At 50.1% G+C, this 25,724-nt stretch overlaps 1 protein-coding gene across 6 annotated transcripts in view; it reads right to left on the reverse strand.

Moving 5' to 3' along the window:
* abtb1 (ankyrin repeat and BTB (POZ) domain containing 1) overlaps positions 1–25,173 on the reverse strand; it is a 105,947-nt gene extending 80,774 nt beyond the window's left edge. For 5 of the 6 annotated variants that reach the window (XM_070895696.1, XM_070895695.1, XM_070895694.1 and 2 more), the window contains exon 1: positions 25,009–25,173. In XM_070895696.1, the coding sequence (XP_070751797.1) occupies positions 25,009–25,064 (56 nt within the window). In that variant the 5' untranslated portion in view covers positions 25,065–25,173. The remainder of the gene's footprint in view (positions 1–25,008) is intronic. The other variant, XM_070895693.1, reaches the window with a different exon arrangement.
* Positions 25,174–25,724: the final 551 nt, after the last annotated feature.

The raw sequence follows: 25,724 nt of genomic DNA on the forward strand, positions 1-25,724 counted from the left end.
TTTACTCTGTGCAGAAAGAACTCGCGACCACATGGAGTGGTTAAGACAAATAGCATAGATGCATTTAAGGGGAAGCTAGATGAACACGAGGGAGAAAGAATAGAAAGATATGTTGATGGGGTGAGATAAAGTAGGGTGGGAGGAGGCTCGTGTGGAGCATAAACACTGGCACAGATCTGTTGGGCCAAATGGTCTGTTTTGGTGATGTAAATATTCTCTCATTCGTGTTTGTGGGGTCTCACTGAGAAAAATGCCGTCCACCTTTCATCATCATAGGTAGTCCCTCGAAATCGAGGAAAACTTGCTTCCACTCAAAGTGAGTTCTTCGGTGACTGTACAGTCCAATACAGGAATTACGTCTATGTCACAGGTGGGACAGACAGTCGTTATAGGAAAGGGTGGGTAGGGAGTCTGGTTTGCCGCACGCTCCTTCCGCTGCCTGCACGTGTTTTCTGCATGCTCTCGGCGACAAGACTCAAGGTGCTCAGCACCCTCCCGGATGCTCTTCCTCCACTTAGGGCGGTCTTTGGCCAGGGGCTCCCAGGTGTCGGTGGGGATGTTGCATTTTATCAAGGAGGCTTTGAGAGTGTCCTTGAAATGTTTCCTCTGCCCATCTTGCCGTTTAGGAGTTCTGAGTAGAGCGCTTGCTTTGGGAGTCTTGTGTCAGGCATGCGAACAATATGGCCCACCCAATGGAGCTGGTCGAGTGTGGTCAGTGTTTCGATACTGGGAATGTTGGCCTGAACGAGGACATGAATGTTGGTGCGTCTGTCCTCCCAGGAGATTTTCAGGATCTTGCGGAGACAACGCTGGTGGTATTTCTCCAGCGATACGAGGTGTCTACTGTATATGGTCCACGTCTCTGAGCCATACAGGACGGCGGGTACAGCCCTGTAGACCATAAGCTTGGTGCCAGATTCGAGGGCCTGATCTTCGAACACACTCTTCCTCAGGCAGCCGAAGGCTGCGCTGGCACACTGGAGGTGGTGTTGAACCTCGTCGTCGATGTCTGCCCTTGCTGATAATAGGCTCCCAAGGTATGGAAAGTGGCCCACGTTGTCCAGGGCCGCGCTGTGGATCTTGACTGGGGCGGGGGGGGGGGGGCGGTCAGGTTGGTGGAGGATCTTTCTTTTACGGATGTTTAGTGTAGGACCCATGCTTTCATACGCCTCGGTGAAGATGTTGACTATGACCTGGAGTTCAGCCTCAATGTGCGCAGGCGCAAGCGTCATCCGTGTATTGTAGTTCGACGACAGAGGATGGGACAGTCTTGCATCTGGCCTGGAGGCGATGAAGATTGAACAGGTTCCCACTGGTTCTACAATTTAGTTCCATTACAGCAGGGAGCTTGTTGACTGTGAGGTGGAGCACTGCAGCGAGGAAGATCGAGAAGAAGGTTGGCGCGATGACGCAGCCCTGCTTGACCCCGGACGTGGATTGGGTCTGTGGTGGATCCATTGTTTAGGATCACGGCTTGCATGTCGTTGTGGAGCAGACGGAGGATGAAGACAAACTTTTGTGGGCAGCCGAAACGGAGGAGAATGCTCCATAGTCCCTCGTGGTTAACAGTGTCAAAGGCCTTTGTAAGGTCAAAGGCGGCCATGTACAAAGGTTGGCGCTGTTCCCTGCATTTTTCCTGTAGCTGTCACGCTGCAAAAATCATGTCCGTTGTGCCCCGGAGGGGACGAACTCCACACTGCGACTCCGGGAGGAGCTCCTCGGTCACGGGGAGAAGACGATTGAGGAGCACTCTCGCGACGACTTTCCCAGTGGTTGATAGCAGGGAGATTCCTCTGTAGTTACCGCAGTCGGACTTGTCCCCTTTTTTAAAGATGGTCACGATCACTGCATATTTCAGATCTCGCGGCATGCTCCCCTCCCTCCAGATGAGAGAGATTAGATCATGTATTCCCGCCAGTAGTGCCTTTCCGCCATACTTCAGTGCCTCAGCAGGGATTCCATCCGCTCCCATAGCCTTCTTGTTTTTTAGCTGTCTTATGGCCTTTTCAACCTCGTGCAGCGTTGGGGTCTCACTGAGGTGGTGGAGGGTAGCACGCTGCGGAATGGAGTTGAGAACACTCGAGTCAAAGGCAGAGTCTCGATTGAGGGGATCTTCGAAGTGTTCCTTCCAGCGGGCCCCGACTGCCTCGGTCGTGAGTGGGACCGTCGGGGTAGCAGCTCCCTAGGGAGCTCACCTGCTAAACAGCTCCTCGGCCCTCAACCTCCCCAAGTTCCAGCCCTAATAGACCCCAATAGGGGGACTTAAATACTTAAATCCCCATCCTAACCCCCAACCCCGCGAATCCCAAAAGTTCGGGCCTACCTCAGGCCTCCTGCCACACCGCACATTGGCATCTCCCAGCTGGACCTCTTGCAGCGGCTGGACGACTCGACGCACCCTGGACCTCCCGACTGGTCCTCCTGCGGTAACTCGGCGCGACCTGGACCTCCTGCAGCGACTGAACCTGGCTATTGGGCCTCCACCTCCTCTCCTCTCCTCTCCCTCTCCCCACCCCCCCCCCACTGATGGCCTGGCCTCCTCTCCAGCACGTGGTGAGTACAATGGCTGTGACCCCCCTGCCCCCCCATTCTGAACCCCAGTGCACCGTTGGCCCCCCCCAATGCCTGCCCCCAGCCAAGCCTTGGACCCTACCATCAAGGGTGCTACCCAGCGCCGAGCCTGCAGTCAACTAGGCCCATGTAGCAGTGCCTGGTCTCCAGTCGTCCTGGACCCCTTGCCACTGGACCAAGACCTCACTCAGCTAAGCCCATGTTGGTAGCCGGCGTGCAACGATCACCCCACGTTAAAAGAAATCACGCACAGGCATCTTCCACTCCTCCAACATGAAGTTCTGGACCTGGAACGTCAGGACCCTCATGGACAACCCCAAGAGCGACAGACTGGAACGCCACACCACCATAATTGCCCGGGAACTTAGACGCTTTGATATCAACATCGCAGCCCTAAGCGAGACCCGGCAGGCAGAGGAAGGCCAGCTCAAGGAACAAGGTGGAGGTTACACCTTCTTCTGGAAAGGGAAACCAGAGGCAGAACGCCATTTCCACGGAGTCGGCTTCGCCATCAAAAACGAGCTGCTCGACCGCCTCAAAGACTCCCCCCTGCGGGACTAACGAACGCCCCATGACTCTTCAACTCACCCTATCCCAGAACCAGTGTGCCACAGTCATCAGTGCTTACGCCCCAACACTCGATGCAACAGGTGAAGCCAAAGAGGGTTTTTATTCCAACCTCGAAAAATCCCTGACCTGCGTCCCCACGGGCGACAAACTGATCCTCCTCGGCGATTTCAACGTCAGGGTAGGCAGGGACACAGACCTCTGGGGAGGCGTGATTGGCAGAGAAAGCCAACTCCAGCGGTACCCTACTCCTGACAAAATGTCTAGAGCATAAACTTGTCATCACCAACACCTTGTTCTGTCAGAGGGACAAATACAAGGCATCGTGGCAACACCCTTGCTCCAAACACTGGCACCTGCTCGACTATGTCATCGTCTGAGCCAGGGATCACAAGCATGTGCGCATCACCCGTGCCATGACAGGAGCTGACGACTGCTGGACGGACCACCGCCTATTCCGATCCATCGCTGACATCAACATAGCCCCAAAGCGAAGGGGCAGCAGAAGCAAAAACATCAATGCCGGGGCACTTAAGGACTCAGTTAAGAGAGCCCTTTACAGTCAGCGCCTCACAGATAACCTGGCGTGCCTTGATGACCCCGAGATGCAGAATGTCCACAGTGCTTGGTCTGCCCTCCAGGCCTCCATAACCAGTGTCTGCAAGGAGACGCTCGGTCACTCAACCAGGAAATACCAGGACTGGTTTGATGAGAATGATCAGGAGATTCAAGAACTAACAGATTGCAAGCACAGGGTATTTCTGAGCATTGAACAGCAACCCAACTCGGGAGCAGCGAAACAGCATTACAGACGGCTAATGGTTAAGGTCCAACAAAAAACCCGGGACGTAAAGAACAGGTGGTGGATGGAGAAAGCACAGGAGATACAGCAGCTGGCCGACAGCCATGATGTGCGAGGATTCTTCACCGCAGTCAAGGCCACATACAGACCAAACTCCCAAGGCCCCACCCCACTCCTGGCCAAGAACGGGGAAACACTCATCAAGGTTGTATAGAGAGCTTTAAACTAATTAGTGGGGGGAGGGGGAGGCTTTAGGTGAGCAAAAATGTCTCCAGTGCTACCCTGCTCTACTGCCTTCTCCTTATTCTTTGACTTTTTAAATTTAAAAAAGCTGGGATTACACAGCAAGTGGGCTGGCATCTGAAAGCAAAAGGATAGGTTAACGTTTTGAGGAGGAGCCTTCACCTAACTGAAGCGTTAACCTATCTTTCTCTTTCAGGTGCTGACTGACCTGATTATTTTATTTCAGAGCTCTAGGATTCATGGTTATTCTTTTTATCTCTATTACATGATCATTTGATTCTAGCCACAAAACCATCACTGTCTGTAAATCCTGCATTTTCCCCCTTCCTAAAAAGGCATTGATTCACCTCTCCTCTCGCACCCAATTCCTTTCAGTTCCCACTTTAAAAAAAAAATCACACGTCTTACATTTTGGCGATGGGTCTGGAAAATAAAGATCAGTAAAACCTCAGGGATTTTGCCCGACATTACTGTTCAATAAACAAAGTGCTCACAGATGAAGCAAATATTCCCCAGAGATTTAGTGATATGTGTTTTGCTCATTTGTAAATTTTTTGCTATCTCAAATGTTTACAATATATACAATGTTTGCTATCTCACCACAATTCTGCTTGACCATCACCTTTGCACAAATATCATAGAATCTTACAGTATAGGAGGAGGCCATTCGGCCCATCATGCCGGTGCCAGTTCTCTGAAAGAGCTATCTGATTAGTCCCACTCACCCCTGCTCTTTCCCCACAGCCCTATAGATTATTTCCTTTTCAAGTATTTATCCATTTTTTTTTAAAGTTACTACTGAATCTGCTTCCACCACACTTTCAGGCAATGCATTCCAATACCATCAATAGGATTCAGTATGGGGAAAACGATATGGACTGGGAAAAACTCATCTGAGGTTTGTCTATGATGGATGACTCAATATTTTCTCTGGAGCAATTAAGCTCATATTTCCCTTCAGACTTTTATTCATTGTTAAACGCATATTGATTGGCATATATAAACAGTGATCCCTCATCTTTACTGTAGAAGTCACCACCCCTGGGAGAGTTTCCCCCGATTCCCATTGACTTCAGTTTTACTCAGGCTCCTTGATGCCACACTCGGTCAAATGCTGTCTTGATGTCAAGGGCAGTCATTCTTACCTCACCCTCTGGAATTTAGTTCCTTTGCCCATGTATGGACCAAGACTGTAATCAACTCCGGAGCCAAATGGTCTGGCAGTATTCAAACTGAGCACCAGTGAACAGGTAATTGGTGAGTAAGTGCCGCCTGATAGCAATGTCGACGACACCTTCCATCACTTAGCTGATGATTGAGAGTAGATTGATGGGGTGGTAACTGGCCAGATTGGATTTGTCCAGCTTTTTGTGGACAGGACATACTTGGGCAGTTTTCCACATCGTCAGGTAGATGCCAGTGTTGTAGTTGTACTGAACAGCTTGGCTAGAGGCGTGGCTACTTCGGGAGCACAAATCTTCAGCTCGACAGCCGGGATGTCGTCGGGGTCCAAAGCCTTTGCTGTATCCAGTGCGCTCAGCCATTTCTTGATATCATGTGGAGTGAATCGAATTGGCTGAAGAATGGCTTCTTGATGGTGGAGTCCTCAGGGGGAAGCAGAGATGGATCATCCACTCAGCACTTTTGGCTGAAGGTGGTTGCAAACACTTCAGCCATGTCTTCTCCACTCACGTGCTGGGCTCTGCCATCATTGAGGATGGGAAAATTCATGGAGCCTCCTCCTCCCGTTATTTGTTTAACTGTCCACCACCATTCCCGACTGGATGTGGCTGGACTGCAGAGCTTTGATCTGATCCATTAGTTGTGGGATCGCATAGCTCTGTCCACAGCATGCTGCTTCAGCTGCTTAGCATGCATGTAGTCCTGTGTTATAGCTTCCCCAGGTTGGCACCTCATTTTTAAGTATGCCTGGTACCGCTCCTGACATGCTCTTCTATACTCCTCATTGAAACAGGGTTGGTCCCCTGGCTTGATGATAAGGGTAGATTGAGGAATATGCCGAGCCTTGAGGTTACAGATTGTGGTGCAATACAATTCTGCTGCTGATGGCCCACAGTGCCTCATGGATGCCCAGTTTTGAGCTGCTAGATCTGTTCTGAATCTATCCCATTTAGCATGGTGGTAGTGCCACTCAACACGATGGAGTGTGTCTTTTGTATGAAGATGGGACTTCGCCTCCACAATGACTGCGCGGTGGACACTGCTACCAATACTGTCATGGACAGAAGCATCTGAGAGGGGTAGACTGGGGAGGACAGGGTCAAGTTGGTTCTCTCACCACCTGCCGCAGGCCCAGTCTGGCAGCTGGGCCCTTCAGAACTCTGTCAGTAGGGGTGCTACCGAGCCACTCTTGGTAATGGACACTGAAGTCCCCACCCAGAGTATTCTGTGCGCTTGCTACTCTTAGTGCTTCTTCAAAGTAGTGTTTAACTTGAAGGAGGACCGATTCAACAGCTGAGGGAGGGCAGTAGGTTGTAATCAACAAGAGGTTTCCTTGCCCATGCTTGACCGGAGACTTCATGGGGTCCGGAGTCAATGTTGAGGACTCTCAGGGGCACTCCCTCCTGACTGTATACCACTGTGCCACCAACCTTACCCAGGGATGGTGATGGAGGAGTCTGACACATTGGCTGAAAGGTATGGTTCTGTAAGTATGTCTATGTCAGGCTGTTGCTTGACTCGTCTGTGTGACATTTTTGTTAGTGAAGCGTGCTGGGTGTGCCATTGTCATGTCCGAAACTGGTGCCTCGGTTAATGCCGGGTGAGCCATCCAGTTTTATTATTATTGTTTTTCTTGACTGTTTTGTGCAACGGAGTAGCTTGCTGGGCCATTTCAGAGTCAGTTAAGAGTCAACGACATTGCTGTGGGTCTGGAGTCACATAGGCCAGACTGGGTAAGGACGGCAGATTTCCTTCCCTAAAGGATGTTAGTGAACCAGATGGGTTTTTACAACAACCCGGTAGTTTGATGGTCACCATTACTGATGCAAGCTTTTTATTTCAGATTTATTTAATTAAGTTGCCATGATGGGATTTGAACTCATGTCTCCAGATCATTAGTCCAGGCCTCTGGATTACTAGTCCAGTAACAGAACCACTATGCTACCTTACCTCCTGGAATAACGTGTTTAGTTGCCCAGTGTTCTTATTTTGATTACTCGCTAGACTGTGATTCTCAGCTTATCGGTGGCCTTGGACTCCTGCACTATGAGGTGCTCTTGGCACACCTGACTTTCACCCCCACCACACCCCCTGTCCATTTGTTCTCGGGATGTGGGCGATACTGGCAAGGCCACATTTATTGCCCATCCCTAGTTACCCCGAGTGCAGTAGTGGCCCACCTGAGGGAGAGCTGCACTGTCGGAGGTGCCCTCTTTCGGATGAGACGTTAAACCGAGGCCTCTCAGGTAGACGTAAAAGATCCCACGGCACTATTCGAAGAGGAGAGTTCTCCCCGGTGTCCTGGCCAATATTTATCCCTCAATCAAAATCACTTTTTTTTTTAAATGATCTGGTCATTATCACATTGCTGTTTGTTGGAGCTTGCTGTGCGCAAATTGGCTGCCGCAGTTCCTACATTACAGCAGTGACTACACTCCAAAAGTCTGTCATGAGCTGTAAAACCCTATGGGACATCCTGAGGTTGTGAAAGATGCTCTATAAATACAAGTCTTTCTTTCTTTTTAACCTGGATGGGGTTTTTAAAAGTCTCTTTTTTTCCTGCACAGATGCTATCTAACTTGCATTTCTGTATTTGAGTCTGATTTCCAAAAGTTGACGACAAAAAAGGTTTTTTTAAACTTTAAAAATAAGAGCAAATTACAACACATATTTAATATGGCGCCTTTCATGCTAGAAAACATCCCAAGGGGCTTTACAGGAGGGCAGTGAGCAGGAAGTAAGGGAGAAGTTAGAACATAAGAACGAGGAGAGGAGTAGGCCATACAGCCCCTCGAGCCTGCTCCGCCATTCAATAAGATCATGGCTGATCTTCAACCTTAACATTTTTCCACCTGATCCCCATATCCCTTGATTCCCCTAAAGTCCAAAAATCTATCTATCTCAGCCTTGAAAATACTCAACGAATCAGCCTTTGGGGTAGAGATTTCCAAAGATTCACAACCCTCTGAGTGAAGAAATTCCTCATCTCAGTTTTAAATGGCTGACCCCTTATCCTGAGTATGCCCCGTGCTTCACTCTCCAGCCAGGGGAAACAACCTCTCAGCATCTACCCTGCCAATCTTAGCATCTTATGTTTCAATGATTCTTCTAAACTCCAGAAAATATTGTTCCAATCTACCCAATCTCTCCTCATAGGACAACCCTTTCACCCTCCCAGGGATCAATCTAGTGAATCTTTATGGCACCACCTGAAAGGCAAGTAACCGAAGGTGCTATCAAAGAGGTACACAACTTGCATTTATATGAACTGGGATTTTGAAAACAGGGAGTAAGATAGAACAGCAAAGTGGGAAATAAATCAGAGTGCACAGTGGCTGAAGGCTCTCCTACTGATGGTGGAACATAGGAACTCGAGTAGGCCACTCAGCCACCTGAGCCTGTTCCGCCAGGATTGGAGAGGGAGAGATAGAAGGGACATGCTTCAGAACAGAGCTGGAAGAGTGGAGATCTGGTGTTACTGAGGTAGGGAGTAGCAAGGCCATCGAGAGAGCTGAAGCATCGGTCAGCAAGGACAGAACTAATTGTGGTCAGGGACATTCCAGCAAGATAGGATCCAGACTGCAGAACTCGGAAGGTGTTTGTTTAGGGGTGTGCTGGGTAGGTCAGCAAGGAGGGTGCTGGATAAATATTACCGAGCGAAGGATGTACGCATCACCTGCGCCATGACAGGAGCTGACGACTGCTGGACGGACCACCGCCTAATCCGATCCATCATCAATATTAACATAGTCCCAAAGCAGAGGGGACAGCAGAAGCAGTGCCGCAAAAAATTTAATGCCGGGACACTTAAAGACCCAGCTAAGAGAGCCCAATACAGCCAGCGCCTCACAGTCAATCTGGCGTGCCTTGATAACCCTGAGATGCTCAATGCCCACAGCGCTTGGTCTGCCCTCCAGGCCTCCGTAACTAGTGCCTTTGAAAAGACACTTGGTTACTCAACCAGAAAACACCAGGACTAGTTTGATGAAAATGATCAGGAGATCCAAGAACTAATAGATCATAAGCACAGAGCATTTTTGAGCCTCAAGCAACAACCAAACTTGAGAGCTACAAAGCAACGTTAGACGGCTCAAGGCTGAGGTCCAACAAAAAAAACCCGGGGCCTAAAGATCAGGTGGTGGATGGAGAAAGCGCAGGTGATACAACAACTAGCTGACAGCCACGACATACGAGGATTCTTCACTGCAGTCAAGGCCAACTACGGTCCAAACTCCCAAGGGCCCATCCCACTCCTGGCAAAGAACGGGGAAACACTCATCAAGGACACCGAGGCGGTCAGCGCCCGCTGGAAGGAGCACTTTGAAGATCTCCTCAATCGAGACTCTGCCTTTGACTTGCGTGTTCTCAACTCCACCCCGCAGCATGCAACCTGCCAACACCTCAGTGAAATTCCAACAGCTCAAGAACAAGGCTACGGGTGTGGATGGAATTCCTGCTGAGGCGCTAAAATATGGCGGAGAGGCGCGGTTACATGACCTCATCTCTCTCATTTGGAGGGAGGCGAGCATGCCGGGAGATCTCAGAGGTGCAGTGATCGTGTCCGTTTTTAAACAGGGGAACGTCTGACTACAGGAATCTCCCTGCTATCAACCACTGGAAAAGTTGTCACTAGAGTTCTCCTCAACCATCTTCTCCCTGTGGCTGAGGAGCTCCTCTCAGAGTCGCAGTGCAGATTTCGTCCCCTACGGGGAACAACGGACATGATATTTGCAGCACAATAACAGCAGGAAAAATGCAGGGAGCAGCACCAGCCCTTGGACATGGCCTTTTTCAATCTTACAAAGCCCTTTGACACTGTCGACCGTGAGGGCTTATGGAGCGTCCTCCTCCGTTTTGAGTGCTCTCAAACGTTTGTCAACATCCTTTACCTGCTCCACGACGACATGCAGTGATTCTTACCAGTGGGTCCCTTACAGACCCATTCCACATCCGAACCAGAGCCAAAAAGGGCTGCATCATCGCTCGAATTCTCTTAATCTTCCTCGCTGCCGTGCTCCAGCTTACTGTCAACAAGCTCCCCGCTGGAGTGGAACTAAACTACAGAACCAGTGGGAAGCTGTTTAACCTACGCCGCCTCCAGGCCAGATCCAAGATCACCCAAACCTCTGTCGTTGAGCTGCAGTACGCAGACGACGCCTGCGTCAGCGCACATTCTGAGGCTGAACTCCAGGATAGAGTCGATGTATTCACAGAGGCATATGAAAGCATGGGCCTTACGCTTAACATCTGTAGGACAAAGGTCCTCCACCAGCCTGTCCTCGCCACACAGCACTGCTCCCCAGTCATCAAGATTCACGGCAAGGCCCTGGACAATGTGGACCATTTCCCATACCTTGGGAGCCTCTTGTCAACAAAGGCAGACATTGATGCGGAGATTCAACATCGCCTCCAGTGCAGCCTTCACCCGCCTGAGGAAAATTGTGTTTGAAGACCAGGCCCTCAAACCTACCACCAAGCTCATGGTCTACAGGGCTGTAGGAATACCTGCCCTCCTGTATGGATCAGAGGCATGGACGACTTATAGAAGACACATCAAGTCGCTGGAGATATATCACCAATGATGTCTCCGCAAGTTCCTGCAAATCTCCTGGGAGGACAGACGCACCAACATCAGTGTCCTCGCCCAGGCTAACATCCCCAGCATTGAAGCACTAACCACACTCGATCAGCTTCGCTGGGCAGGCCACTTAGTTCGCATGCCAGACACGAGACTCCCTAAGCAATTGCTCTATGCGGAGCTCCTTCATGGCAAACGAGCCAAAGATGGGCAGCAGAAACGTTACAAGGACACCCTCAAAGCCTCCCTGGTGAAGTGCGACATCACCACTGACGCCTGGGAGATCCTGGCCGAAGACCGCCCTAGGTGGAGAAAGTGCATCCGAGAAGGCGTTGAGCTCTTCGAATCTCAACGCTGCGAGCGTGAAGCGGTCAGGCACAAGCAGCGGAAGGAGCGTGTGGTGAATCCGTGCCACCCACCGCGCCCCCCCCCCACTTCCTCCGACGAATATCTGTCCCACCTGTGACAGGGTCTGTGGCTCTCGTGTTGGACTGTTCAGCCACCAAAGAACTCACTTTAGGAGTGGAAGCAAGTCTTCCTCGATTCCGAGGGACTGCCTATGATGAAGATGACAAATATTTAGTTCAACACAAGCCTAAGGTTAAACAATGATGTATTTCTGCGACATTTCAGCGCCTTTAAGTAGTATAACATCCCAAAGTGCCTCGCAGAAGCGATTATCAAAAAATTTTACACCAAGCCACATAAGGAGATATTAGGTCAGATGACCAAAAGCTTGGTCAAAGAGGTAGGTTTTAAGCAGTGCCTTAAAGGAGGAAAGAGAAGTGGAGAGGTTTAGGGAGGGAATTCCAGAGCTTAGAGCCCAAGCAGCTGAAGGCGTGGTCGACAATGTCCAAGAGGCCAGAATTAGAGGAGAGCTGATATCTCGAGGAGGAGGTTACAGAGATAGGGACGGTTCTGGCCAGGTTCACTGACATTTTAACTGACTGCAAAGCAGCTCATGAAACAATACGGACACTGGGACAACATTGTAAAGCCTTCCTTTCTCTACATCCTCACGCACAACATTTAAATGTCAATTGCACTATATATTTGAATACCCAACGCGGAGCGATTACATAACACTTTGATATCCAGTTTATTTTAATTAAGAACTCTCAGGTGGCTTGGAGTGCAAATGCACTGGTATGGACCCAGGCCATACTGACCAGGAAGGACACCTGTCTCTTTTTTTGAAACCGTGCCATGGGATCTTTTATGAGAGCGCAAACGGGGCCTCGGACAGTGCAGCACTCCCTCAGTACTGGCACGGAGTGTCAGCCCAGAGTTCTGTGGAATGGGACTGGAACCCACAAGCTTCTGACTCAGGGGCGAGAGTGAGACCAACTTAGCCACAGCTGACACTAAGGCAGTGGAGACAAAAAAAAAATTCAGCCAAGTCTCCTTTGCTAATGGCTGGTTAAATGAGGGGAGAAATTTTGCAGGGCTATGGGGGGGGAAAGAGGGACTAATTGGATAGCTCTTTCAAAGAGCCGGCCCAGCACAATGGGCCAAATGGCTGCCTTCTGTGCTGTATGATAATAATAAGATGTGCAGTATGTGCGGTTGCCGGGCAAGATAGGAATCAAATGGTAGCTGCAACGCCCTCCAGATATTTGCTGACACTCACTAACTAAGCAAGGAACCGGAGGGTTGCCGGCACCTGTGAAACAGCATCCCAGCAGGAATCAGCGCCACGGAGGGGTTGGAAGAAACTGGTGCACAAAACAAAATCAGACTTCAAAAAGGATGAATCATCAACGGGCAATGTTCCTGGATATGTACATAACACGGAGTTCTTCAACCTCCCCATTAATAATTATAATACTTGACATTGGTGAGTATCAAAGGAAGTGCTTACATATTTAAAACACCCAACAAATATGAATTTGCATTTATTAAATTTTTGCTTAATCCCATTAACTCCAGAAATAGCTTGTGTGGGTTGTGCGGGTTGGGCAGAATCGGAACCAATGTCCTCGGGGGAGTGTTTGCTAGTGCTGTTGGGGAGGAGTTAAACTGATATGGCAGGGGGATGGGAACCAATGCAGGGAGATAGAGGGAAACAAAAAGGAGGCAAAAGCAAAAGACAGAAAGGAGATGAGGAAAAGTGGAGGGCAGAGAAACCCAAGGCAAAGAACAAAATGGGCCATTGTACAGCAAAATTCTAAAAGGACAGAGGGTGTTAAAAAAACAAGCCTGAAGGCTTTGTGTCTTAATGCAAGGAGTATCCGCAATAAGGTGGATGAATTAACTGTGCAAATAGATGTTAACAAATATGATGTGATTGGGATTGCGGAGACGTGGCTCCAGGATGATCAGGGCTGGGAACTCAACATCCAGGGGTATTCGACATTCAGGAAGGATAGAATAAAGGGAAAAGGAGGTGGGGTAGCATTGCTGGTTAAGGAGGAGATTAAGGCAATAGTTAGGAAGGACATTAGCTTGGATGATGTGGAATCTATATGGGTAGAGCTACAGAACACCAAAGGGCAAAAAACGTTAGTGGGAGTTGTGTACAGACCTCCAAACAGTAGTAGTGATGTTCGGGAGGGCATCAAACAGGAAATTAGGGGTGCGTGCAATAAAGGTGCAGCAGTTATAATGGGTGACTTTAATATGCACATAGATTGGGCTAACCAAACTGGAAGCAATACAGTGGAGGAGGATTTCCTGGAGTGCATAAGGGATGGTTTTTTACACCAATATGTCGAGGAACCAACTAGGGGGGAGGCCATCTTAGACTGGGTGTTATGTAATGAGAGGGGATTAATTAGCAATCTCGTTGTGCGAGGCCCCTTGGGGAAGAGTGACCATAATATGGTGGAATTCTGCATTAGGATGGAGAATGAAACAGTTAATTCAGAGACCATGGTCCAGAACTTAAAGAAGGCCAACTTTGAAGGTATGAGGCGTGAATTGGCTGGGATGGATTGGCGAATGATACTTAAGGGGTTGACTGTGGATGGGCAATGGCAGACTTTTAGAGACCGCTTGGATGAACTACAACAATTGTACATTCCTGTCTGGCATAAAAATAAAAAAGGGAAGGTGGCTCAACTGTGGCTATCAGGGGAAATCAGGGATAGTATTAAAGCCAAGGAAGTGACATACAAATTGGCCAGAAATAGCAGCGAACCCGGGGACTGGGAGAAATTTAGAACTCAGCAAAGGAGGACAAAGGGTTTGATCAGGGCAGGGAAAATAGAGTATGAGAGGAAGCTTGCAGGGAACATTAAAATGGACTGCAAAACTTTCTATAGATATGTAAAGAGAAAAAGGTTAGCAAAGACAAACGTAGGTCCCCCGCAGTCAGAATCAGGGGAAGTCATAACGGGGAACAAAGAAATGGCGGACCAATTGAACAAGTACTTTGGTTCGGTATTCACGAAGGAGGACACAAACAACCTTCCGGTTATAAAAGGGGTCGGGGGGTCTAGTAAGGAGGAGGAACTGAGGGAAATCCTTATTAGCCGGGAAATTGTGTTGGGGAAATTGATGGGATTGAAGGCCGATAAATCCCCAGGGCCTGATGGACTGCATCCCAGAGTACTTAAGGAGGTGGCCTTGGAAATAGTGGATGCATTGACAGTCATTTTCCAACATTCCATTGACTCTGGATCAGTTTCTATGGAGTGGAGGGTAGCCAATGTAACCCCACTTTTTAAAAAAAGGAGGGAGAGAGAAAACAGGGAATTATAGACCGGTCAGCCTGACATCGGTAGTGGGTAAAATGATGGAATCAATTATTAAGGATGCCATAGCAGAGCATTTGGAAAGAGGTGACATGATGGGTCCAAGTCAGCATGGATTTGTGAAAGGGAAATCATGCTTGACAAATCTTCTGGAATTTTTTGAGGATGTTTCCAGTAGAGTGGACAAGGGAGAACCAGTTGATGTGGTATATTTGGACTTTCAGAAGGCGTTCGACAAGGTCCCACACAAGAGATTAATGTGCAAAGTTAGAGCACATGGGATTGGGGGTAGTGTGCTGACATGGATTGAGAACTGGTTGTCAGACAGGAAGCAAAGAGTAGGAGTAAATGGGTACTTTTCAGAATGGCAGACAGTGACTAGTGGAGTACCGCAAGGTTCTGTGCTGGGGCCCCAGCTGTTTACACTGTGTATTAATGATTTAGATGAGGGGATTAAATGTAGTATCTCCAAATTTGCGGATGACACTAAGTTGGGTGGCAGTGTGAGCTGCGAGGAGGATGCTGTGAGGCTGCAGAGTGACTTGGATAGGTTAGGTGAGTGGGCAAATGCATGGCAGATGAAGTATAATGTGGATAAATGTGAGGTTATCCACTTTGGTGGTAAAAACAGAGAGACAGACTATTATCTGAATGGTGACAGATTAGGAAAAGGGGAGGTGCAAAGAGACCTGGGTGTCATTGAAGGTTGGCATGCAGGTGCAGCAGGCGGTTAAGAAAGCAAATGACATGTTGGCCTTCATAGCAAGGGGATTTGAGTACAGGGGCAGGGAGGTGTTGCTACAGTTGTACAGGGCATTGGTGAGGCCACACCTGGAGTATTGTGTACAGTTTTGGTCTCCTAACCTGAGGAAGGACATTCTTGCTATTGAGGGAGTGCAGCGAAGGTTCACCAGACTGATTCCCGGGATGGCGGGACTGACCTATCAAGAAAGACTGGATCAACTGGGCTTGTATTCACTGGAGTTCAGAAGAATGAGAGGGGACCTCATAGAAACGTTTAAAATTCTGACAGGGTTAGACAGGTTAGATGCAGGAAGAATGTTCCCAATGTTGGGGAAGTCCAGAACCAGAGGTCACAGTCTAAGGATAAGGGGTAAGCCATTTAGGAACGAGATGCGGAGGAACTTCTTCACCCAGAGAGTGGTGAACCTGTGGAATTCTCTACCACAGAAAGTTGTTGAGGCCAATTCACTAAATATATTCAAAAAGGAGTTAGATGAGGTCCTTACTACTAGGGGTATGGCGAGAAAGCAGGAATGGGGTACTGAAGTTGAATGTTCAGCCATGAACTCATTGAATGGCGGTGCAGGCTAGAAGGGCCGAATGGCCTACTCCTGCACCTATTTTCTATGCATAGCACCATCGATGTAAGGTATTGGTGAGGCCACACCTGGAGTACTGCGTGCAGTTTTGGTTTCCATATTTAAAAAAGGATATACTTGCTTTGGAGGCAGTTCAGAGAAGGTTCACTAGGTTGATTCCGGGGCTGAGGGGGTTGACTTATGAGGAAAGGTTGAGTAGGTTAGGCCTCTACTCATTGGAATTCAGAAGAATGAGAGGTGATTTTATCGAAACGTGTAAAATTATGAGGGGGCTTGACAAAGTGGATGCAGAGAGGATGTTTCCACTGATGGGAGAGACTAGAACTAGAGGGCACGATCTTAGAATAAGGGGCCGCCCATTTAAAACAGAGATGAGGAGAAATTCCTTCTCCCAGAGGGTTGTAAATCTGTGGAATTTGCTGCCTCAGAGAGCTGTGGAAGCTGGGACATTGAATAAATTTAAGACAGAAATAGACAGTTTCTTAAACAATATGGGGATAAAAGGTTATGGGAAGCGGGCAGGGAAGTGGAGCTGAGTCCATGATCAGATCAGCCATGATAGCAAGCGATGATGACTGATCCAATTTTCTATATTGCGATATGCAAGCATGAAATAGGGCGAGGGATCACGTGCAGTTTGAGACACAAAATAGGTCATGCTAGAACTTTACAAATCACTGGTTAGGCCTCAGCTGGAGTATTGTGGACAATCCTGGGCACCACATTTCAGGAAGGATATAGAGGCATCAGAAAGGGTACAGAGGAGGTTTAGAGGATGTTACCAGGGGTGAGGGACTTCAGTTATGAGGAGAGATTGGAAAAGTTAGGACTGTTCGCCTTGTTACAGAGAGGGTTAAGAGGAGACCTAATAGAGGTTTTCAAGATGATGAGAGGTTCTGATAGAGTAGAGAGAAAAACTATTCCCGCTGACGAGTGGGTCAATAACCAGAGCTCATAGATTCAAAATCATTGGCAAATGGTCCAGAGGGGAGATGAGGAGAAATTTTTTTCACTCAGTGCTCTTGGGATCTGGTATGCTCCACCTGAAAAGGTGGTGGAAAGCTGATGCCATAAATTTAAAAAGGGAGTTGGACAGGTACTAGAGGAGTTAGTGTTACGGACAAAAAGCGGGGGCATGGGACTAAGTGCGACTGCTTTTTCAAAGAGCCAGCACAGGCACGACGGGGAATGGCCTTCTTCTATGCTCTAAGTTTCTATCATTCTGTGAACCCAGCGCACACAGGTCCCTTCTTAAAGCTGATTTATATATTTATACTGTACTATGTTTCCAGTACAAACTCAATCAATCAAATTAAACCCAAACTGGACATTATGTCTGTACAGACTACCACCCATCTCCACATTATCATTGCTGCTAAAGATGCCCCAGTAAAGGCATACGGGATAAGAACATAAGAAATAGGAGCAGGAGTCGGCCACACGGCCCCTCGAGCCTGCTCCACCATTCAATAAGATCATGGCTGATCTGATCATGGACTCAGCTCCACTTCCCCGCCCGCTCCCCATAACCCCTTATTCCCTTATCGGTTAAGAAACTTTCTATCTCTGTCTTAAATTTATTCAATGAACCAGCTCTCCACAGATTTACAACCCTCAGTTTTCAATGGATGGCCCCTTATTCTAAGATTATGCCCCCTAGTTCTAGTCTCCCCTATCAGTGTAAACATCCTCTCTGCATCCACCTTGCAAAGCCCTCTCATAATCTTATACGTTTTGATAAGATCACCTCTCATTCTTCTGAATTCCAATGAGTAGAGACCCAACCTGCTCAACTTTTCCTCATAAGTCAATTCCCTCATCTCTAGAATCAACCTAGTGAACCTTCTCTCAACTGCCTCCAAAGCAAGTAGATCCTTTCTTAAATATGGAAACCAAATCTGCATGCAGTATTCCAGGTGTGGCCTCACCAATACCCTGTATAACTGTAGCAAGACTTCCCTGCTTTTATACTCCATCCCCTTTGCAATTATAACAATCATCACACATAACATTGGTGACGGAGAATGGGATAATCAGATAAGCAAGCTGAAATTTTTGTTGATGGATGATTCAGGCAACTCAGAGACTTTGAGAGCTTCTCTGTTTTGATTACCAGGTAAAAATTCAAGGTAATTTACAAGCACACTTGGCTGAACTGCCAGAGTCCAGATGGCCACATCTATGGGAATAGGGTGCTTGGGGGAGTTTCAACGCAACCGTGAAAGTTTCGGAACGTATGTGGAGTGGCTAGAAATGTTTTTCACCGCAAATAGTATCAAAGTCCCCGATGATGAAAACCATAACCAGGTGGTGTTGGAAAGAAAACAGGCAAGATGCCATTGGCCTTCCTGATCACTTGCGGTACCTGCATTCTAACCTTTTGTGTTTCATGTACCAGGACCACCAGGTCCCACTATACTGCAGCACTTTGCAATTTTTCTCCATTTAAATAATAACATGCTCTTCAATTCACATGACTTGTTCCCTCTTTATTCTTGTAAACAGCAATGACTGCAATGCCACAGTAGTCCACTGAGTGGAGCTATATATATTACACTTCTCTCTCCTTAATGAATAAGTAATTATAACAATCATCACACATAACATTGGTGACGGAGAATGGGATAATCAGATAACCAAGCTGAAATTTTTGTTGATGGATGATTCAGCCAACTCAGAGACTTTGAGAGCTTCTCTATTTTGATTACCAGGTAAAAATTCAAGGTAATTTACAAGCACACTTGGCTGAACTGCCAGAGTCCAGATGGCCGCATCTATGGGAATAGGGTGCTTGGGGGAGTTTCAATGCGACCGTGAAAGTTTCGGAACGTATGTGGAGCGGCTAGAAATGTTTTTCACCGCAAACAGTATCAAAGTCCCCGATGATGAAAACCATAACCAGGTGGTGTTGGAAAGAAAACGGGCTTGGTTTACATCCAAGAGAAAGCTGGATGCAATCAGAAGTGCACCCACTCCTAAGAATGTTACTGAACTTCGATCATTTTTGGGTTTTTTGAACTATTATGGAAAGTTGCTACCAAATTTGGCTCCAATGTTACATCCACTGAATGAACTCTTGAAAAAACAGACCCAATCGAAGTAGTCAGAAAAATGAGACACAGCATTCAAGGAGTGTAAAAACCAATTGGTAGAGAGCACTATGTTAGTTCACTATGACGTATCTGAGATCAAATTAGCATGTGATGCCTCTCCATATGGAGTTGGGGCAGTGATCTCTTATGTAACTACATGGTGAGGAGAGACCAATTGCTTTTGCTTCACGCACTCTCAGTGCCAGTGAGCGTAATTATGCGCAAATCGAAAAGGAAGCTTTGGCATTAATTTTTGGGGTCAAGAAGTTCCACAAATACTTGTATGGTCGTAAGTTTACCATCGTTATGGACCATAATCCCCTGACAGCAATCCTCCATCCAAAGTCCCCAGTTCCAACATTAGCTGTAGCCCGAATGCAAAGATGGGCTTTGATTTTGTCAGCATGTACATATATTGAAATCAGACGATCAGCTGATCACATAATGCTGATGCTATGTCCAGATTGCCTTCCCCATCACAAGTTACACCCGATAGTGAGGAAGTGTTCTATTTTTTATACACTAATGAACTGCCAGTCACAGCTGAAGAGACTGGTAGAACAATCAAACGTGACCCAGTGATGTCAAAGGTGTATGATTATGTTGCAAATAGCTGGTCAAACCAGGTAACAGACAAAGATATTCAACCATTCTTCATTCGTAGGAATGAATTATCAGTCGATAAAGATTGTATCATGAGGGGTGCAAGAGTGGTTATACCAAATAAATTCAGGTCCAAATTATTAGGAGATCTTCATGACCAGCATCGGGAATGTGCTTGACCAAGAGTTTTGCACGCAGTTACTTATGGTGGCCAGGTCTAGATAAAGAGTATATCGTCAGTGTACAACATGTCAATCGGTAAGCAAGCAACCACCATCAGTACCATTACAATCATGGAAATGGCCTCCCAGGGTGTGGCAAAGGCTACATATCGATTTTGCTGAGCTAGAAGGACAACAATTGTTCATTGTGATTGATAACCATTCGAAGTGGGTTGAGGTGTTTCCAATGCAGAAAACAACGAGTAAAACATTAGACATTTTGCGAAGATTATTTTCTTTATTAGGCCTTCCAGAAGAAATTATTTGATAATGGACCACAATTTTGTTCAGAAGAATTTGCACAGTTCACGAGCAAAAATGGTGTGGAACATACCAAGGTTCCACCATGCTTCAAATGGTGCAGCAGAGCACACAATACAAATTGTAAAACTTGCTCTCAAACAGATGCTGGATCCAAATCCAAAGAAACGACTGTTGTCATTGGACCACAAATTGGCTAATTTTCTAATTACGTATCCTCATACAGCTACTGGCAAAACACCAGCAGAGTTGTTTCTCAAAGGACAGCCACGAACCAGATTCTCGTTGTTAAAAGCAAACTTGGCACAGACCGTATAAGAGAAAGAATTAAGACAGAACGACAATCATGACAGAGGTAGAGTAAGAGAGAGAAGTGTGAAATTAAATCAGAAGGCAAGAGTGAAGAACCATCACCATAAGTGGTTAAAGTGGTACCAGGAAGACTGGTGAAGATATGTGGTCCTCGCACATAGTTGGTCAAGATGTTTGATCATGGACAGGTTAGGTTTGTTCACATTGATTTTTTTTTTACCTACAGATGTGGAAGGAGTTGAAGGTTGGAATGATTCGATTATTTCTGACTCATCAGATAGTTTTGATACAAGTCATCATCACCATAGGCAGTACCTAGAAATCGAGGAAGACTTGCTTCCACTCTAAAGGTGAGCTCTTAGGTGACTGAACAGTCCAATACGGGCTCTGTCACAGGTGGGACAGTCGTTGAAAGAAAGGGTGGGTGAGACTGGTTTGCCACACTCCTTCCGCTGCCTGCACTTGGTTTCTGTGCTCTCGCTGATGAGACTCGAGGTGCTCTGCGCCCTCCCCGATGCACTTCCTCTATTTAGGGCAGCTTTTGGCCAGGGACATCCAGGTGTCGGCGGGAAAGTTGCATTTTATCAAGGAGGCTTTGAGAGTGACCTTGAAATGTTTCTTCTACCCACCTTGGGCTCGCTTGCTGTGTAGGAGTTCAGAGTAGTGCACTTGCTTTGCGTGTCTTGTGTCAAGCATGCAAACAATGTAGCCCGCCCAATGGAGCTGGTCGAGTGTGGTCAGTGCTGGGGATGTTGGCCTGATCGAGGACGCTAACATCGGTGCATCTGTCCTCCCAAGGGATTTGCAGGATCTTGCGGAGACATCGTTGGTAGTATTTCTCCACCGATTTGAGTAAAGTACCAGTAGCATACCTTACATCAAATGTACCGGAAACAAATCCAAGAGAGAATCAGAATTTAAGTTCAAGTCCGAGTCAGGCAGACAAACAGTCTGAAGCTGCAGAGAGTTCAAATGTAAATCAAGGGCATCCCTTGGAGGAAAACTTTCCTCAGGATTAGCCTCGAATGAGTCTAAGTTTGACACCATGTTTGGAAGGTTCCTTTCAAGAGCGACGGTATCCTCAGTCGAAACAGAAAACAAGTGGTTAAGTTTGATTTGTAAATATAGCAAAATAAGTCCATATTTTTTGTTATGTATAACCATGCAAGTTATGTATGATGATTGTTTGTTATAATTAGTTCTTCATTAAGGAGAGAGAAGTATAATATATATATTTTATATATATATATAGCTCCACAGAGTGGACTACTGTGGCATTGCAAACATTGCTGTTTACAACAATAAAGAGGGAACAAGTCACGTGATTGGCTTCCTGAAGTTATCAGCCATCTTAGGTGTGTGTTTGAGGTCATACCGAAAAAATAACTCTCTCCTTCTCCTCCCCCCTCTCATGTGCACTCTCTCCGCATCCCCCTCTCACATACACTATTCCCCCACCCCGCCGCACGCGCACTCTTCACCCCACTCTTTCCCCCCCACCCTCTCCACACACTAACTCTAGCTCTCTTCCCCCCGCCCGCTCACTCTCTCATCCCCACTCCCCGCACTCTCTCTCCCTCCCCCCGACACGCACTCTTCCCACGCCACACCCGCACTCTCTCTTTCTGCGCCCCCCGCTCACTCTTCCCACTCGCGCGCTCTCCTCCCACACGCACACGCTTCCCCCTCCACACACATACACACAATCTCCCACTGCCCCCACACACACACACACACTCTCCCCCTCCCCCCATATACACACACTCTTCCCCCCTCCCCCCATACACACACACACACTCACTCTTCCCCCCCTCCCCCCACATACACACACTCTCCCCCCCTCCCCCCACATACACACACTCTCCCCCCCTCCCCCCACACACACACTCTCACACTCTTTCCCCCCACCCACACGCTCACCCTCTCCCCCCATATACACACTCTCCCTCCTCCCCCTATACACACACACACACACACTCTTCCCCCCTCCCCCCACACACACACTCTCCCCTCCCCCCCCCACACGCTCACCCTCCCCCCCCCACACGCTCACCCTCCCCCCCCCCACACGCTCACCCTCCCACACGCTCACCCTCACCCTCCCTCCCCCACACGCTCACCCCTCCTCCACAATCTCCCGCTCTCCCCCCCCTCCACAATCTCCCGCTCTCCCCCCCTCCACAATCTCCCGCTCTCCCCCCCCTCCACAATCTCCCGCTCTCCCCCCCTCCACAATCTCCCGCTCTCCCCCCTCCACAATCTCCCGCTCTCCCCCCTCCACAATCTCCCGCTCTCCCCCTCCACAATCTCCCGCTCTCCCCCCTCCACAATCTCCCGCTCTCCCCCCTCCACAATCTCCCGCTCTCCCCCCCTCCACAATCTCCCGCTCTCCCCCCTCCACAATCTCCCGCTCTCCCCCTCCACAATCTCCCGCTCTCCCCTCCTCCACAAATCTCCCGCTCTCCCCCTCCACAATCTCCCGCTCACCCCCTCCACAATCTCCCGCTCTCCCCCTCCACAATCTCCCGCTCTCCCCCCCTCCACAATCTCCCGCTCTCCCCCCCTCCACAATCTCCCGCTCTCCCCCCCTCCACAATCTCCCGCTCTCCCCCCCTCCACAATCTCCCGCTCTCCCCCTCCACAATCTCCCGCTCTCCCCCCTCCACAATCTCCCGCTCTCCCCCCTCCACAATCTCCCGCTCTCCCCCCTCCACAATCTCCCGCTCTCCCCCCTCCACAATCTCCCGCTCTCCCCCCTCCACAATCTCCCGCTCACCCCCTCCACAATCTCCCGCTCTCCCCCCTCCACAATCTCCCGCTCTCCCCCTCCACAATCTCCCGCTCTCCCCCCTCCACAATCTCCCGCTCTCCCCCCTCCACAATCTCCCGCTCTCCCCCTCCACAATCTCCCGCTCTCCCCCCCTCCACAATCTCCCGCTCTCCCCCCCTCCACAATCTCCCGCTCTCCCCCTCACACGCTCACCCTCTCTCCCCCCCACACCCTCACCACACCCTCACCCTCTCCACACCCTCACCCTCTACCCCCCCACACCCTCACCCTCTACCCCCCCACACCCTCTCCCCCCCACACCCTCACCCTCTCCCTCTCCCCCCCACACCTCTCTCTCTCTCTCTCTCTCTCCTCCCCCCCACACGCTCACTCTCTCTCTCCTCCCCCACCCCACACGCACACTCTCTCTCCCCCCCCACATGCACACTCTCTCTCCCCCTCTCTCCTCCCCCCACGCACTCCCTCTCTCCTCCCCCCACGCACTCCCTCTCTCCTCCCCCCACGCACTCCCTCTCTCCTCCCCCCACGCACTCCCTCTCTCCTCCCCCCACGCACTCCCTCTCTCCTCCCCCCACGCACTCCCTCTCTCCTCCCCCCACGCACTCCCTCTCTCACCCCCTCCCACACACACACTCTCTCTCTCACCCCCTCCCACACACACACTCTCTCACTCACCCCCTCCCACACACACACTCACTCACCCCCTCCCACACACACACTCACTCACCCCCTCCCACACACACACTCACTCACCCCCTCCCACACACACACTCACTCACCCCCTCCCACACACACACTCACTCACCCCCTCCCACACACACACTCACTCACCCCCTCCCACACACACACTCACTCACCCCCTCCCACACACACACTCACTCACCCCCTCCCACACACACACTCACTCACCCCCTCCCACACACACACTCACTCACCCCCTCCCACACACACACTCACTCACCCCCTCCCACACACACACTCACTCACCCCCTCCCACACACACACTCACTCACCCCCTCCCACACACACACTCACTCACCCCCTCCCACACACACACTCACTCACCCCCTCCCACACACTCTCACCTTCCCCCCCACACACTCTCACCTTCCCCCCCACACACTCTCACCTTCCCCCCCACACACTCTCACCTTCCCCCCACACACTCTCACCTTCCCCCCCACACACTCTCACCTTCCCCCCCACACACTCTCACCTTCCCCCCCACACACTCTCACCTTCCCCCCACACACTCTCACCTTCCCCCCCACACACTCTCACCTTCCCCCAATACACACTCTCACCTTCCCCCCCCCCACTCTCTCACCACCTTCCCCCCCCCCACTCTCTCACCACCTTCCCCCCCCCCACTCTCTCACCACCTTCCCCCCCCCACACACTCTCACCTTCCCCCCCCCCCACTCTCTCACCACCTTCCCCTCCCCACTCTCTCACCACCTTCCCCCCCCCCACTCTCTCACCACCTTCCCCCCCCCCCACTCTCTCACCACCTTCCCCCCCCCACTCTCTCACCACCTTCCCCCCCCCCCCACTCTCTCACCACCTTCCCCCCCCCCCACTCTCTCACCACCTTCCCCCCCCCACTCTCTCACCACCTTCCCCCCCCCCACCACTCTCTCACCACACACTCTCTCTCTTCCACACCCACACCCCACACATACCCTCTCCACCCTCCACCACATCCACCCCACAAACACTCTCTTCCCCTCCCCCTCCCCTCACTCACCGCACTCGGGAGACTTCCCCCTTCCTGCAGCTGGTGAAGAGCTCGCTCGTATCCATCGCTCTCCCCGGTTCGAGGCATCGACCCGATATTCCTGAGCGCCGCTGTTGGTGTTGTTGTGTGGCCCTGAGGAGGCGGCGGCCCCGCCAACCCGCCCGCCACAGCGCCCCCTGCCGCCCGGGAGGAGCAACAACTCCCCGACACAGCGCCACCTGCCGCCCGGGCGGAGCAACAACTCCCCGACACAGCGCCACCTGCCGCCCGGGAGGAGCAACAACTCCCTGACACAGCGCCACCTGCAGCCCAGAAGGAGCAACAATTGCCCGGCACAGTGCCACCTGCCGCCCGGGACGAGTAATAACTGCCCACCACTCCGCCACCTGCCGTTCGGGAGGAGCAACAACTCCCCGACACAGCGCCACCTGCCGCCCGGGAGGAGCAACAACTTCCCGACACAGCGCCACCTGCCGCCCGGGAGGAGCAACAACTTCCCGACACAGCGCCACCTGCAGCCCGGAAGGAGCAACAACTGCCCGGCACAGTGCCACCTGCCGCCCGGGATGAGTAATAACTGCCCACCACTCCGCCACCTGCCGCCCGGGAGGAGCAACAACTCCCCGGCACAGCGCCACCTGCCGCCCGGGAGGAGCAACAACTGCCCGGCACAGCGTCACCTGGAGCAGTAATCCAAGGTCCTGTACGAATAAATCCGGAGAGAT

Source organism: Pristiophorus japonicus, chromosome 12, assembly GCF_044704955.1.
Source record: "Pristiophorus japonicus isolate sPriJap1 chromosome 12, sPriJap1.hap1, whole genome shotgun sequence".
In the NCBI taxonomy this organism is placed as follows: Eukaryota; Metazoa; Chordata; class Chondrichthyes; family Pristiophoridae; genus Pristiophorus; species Pristiophorus japonicus.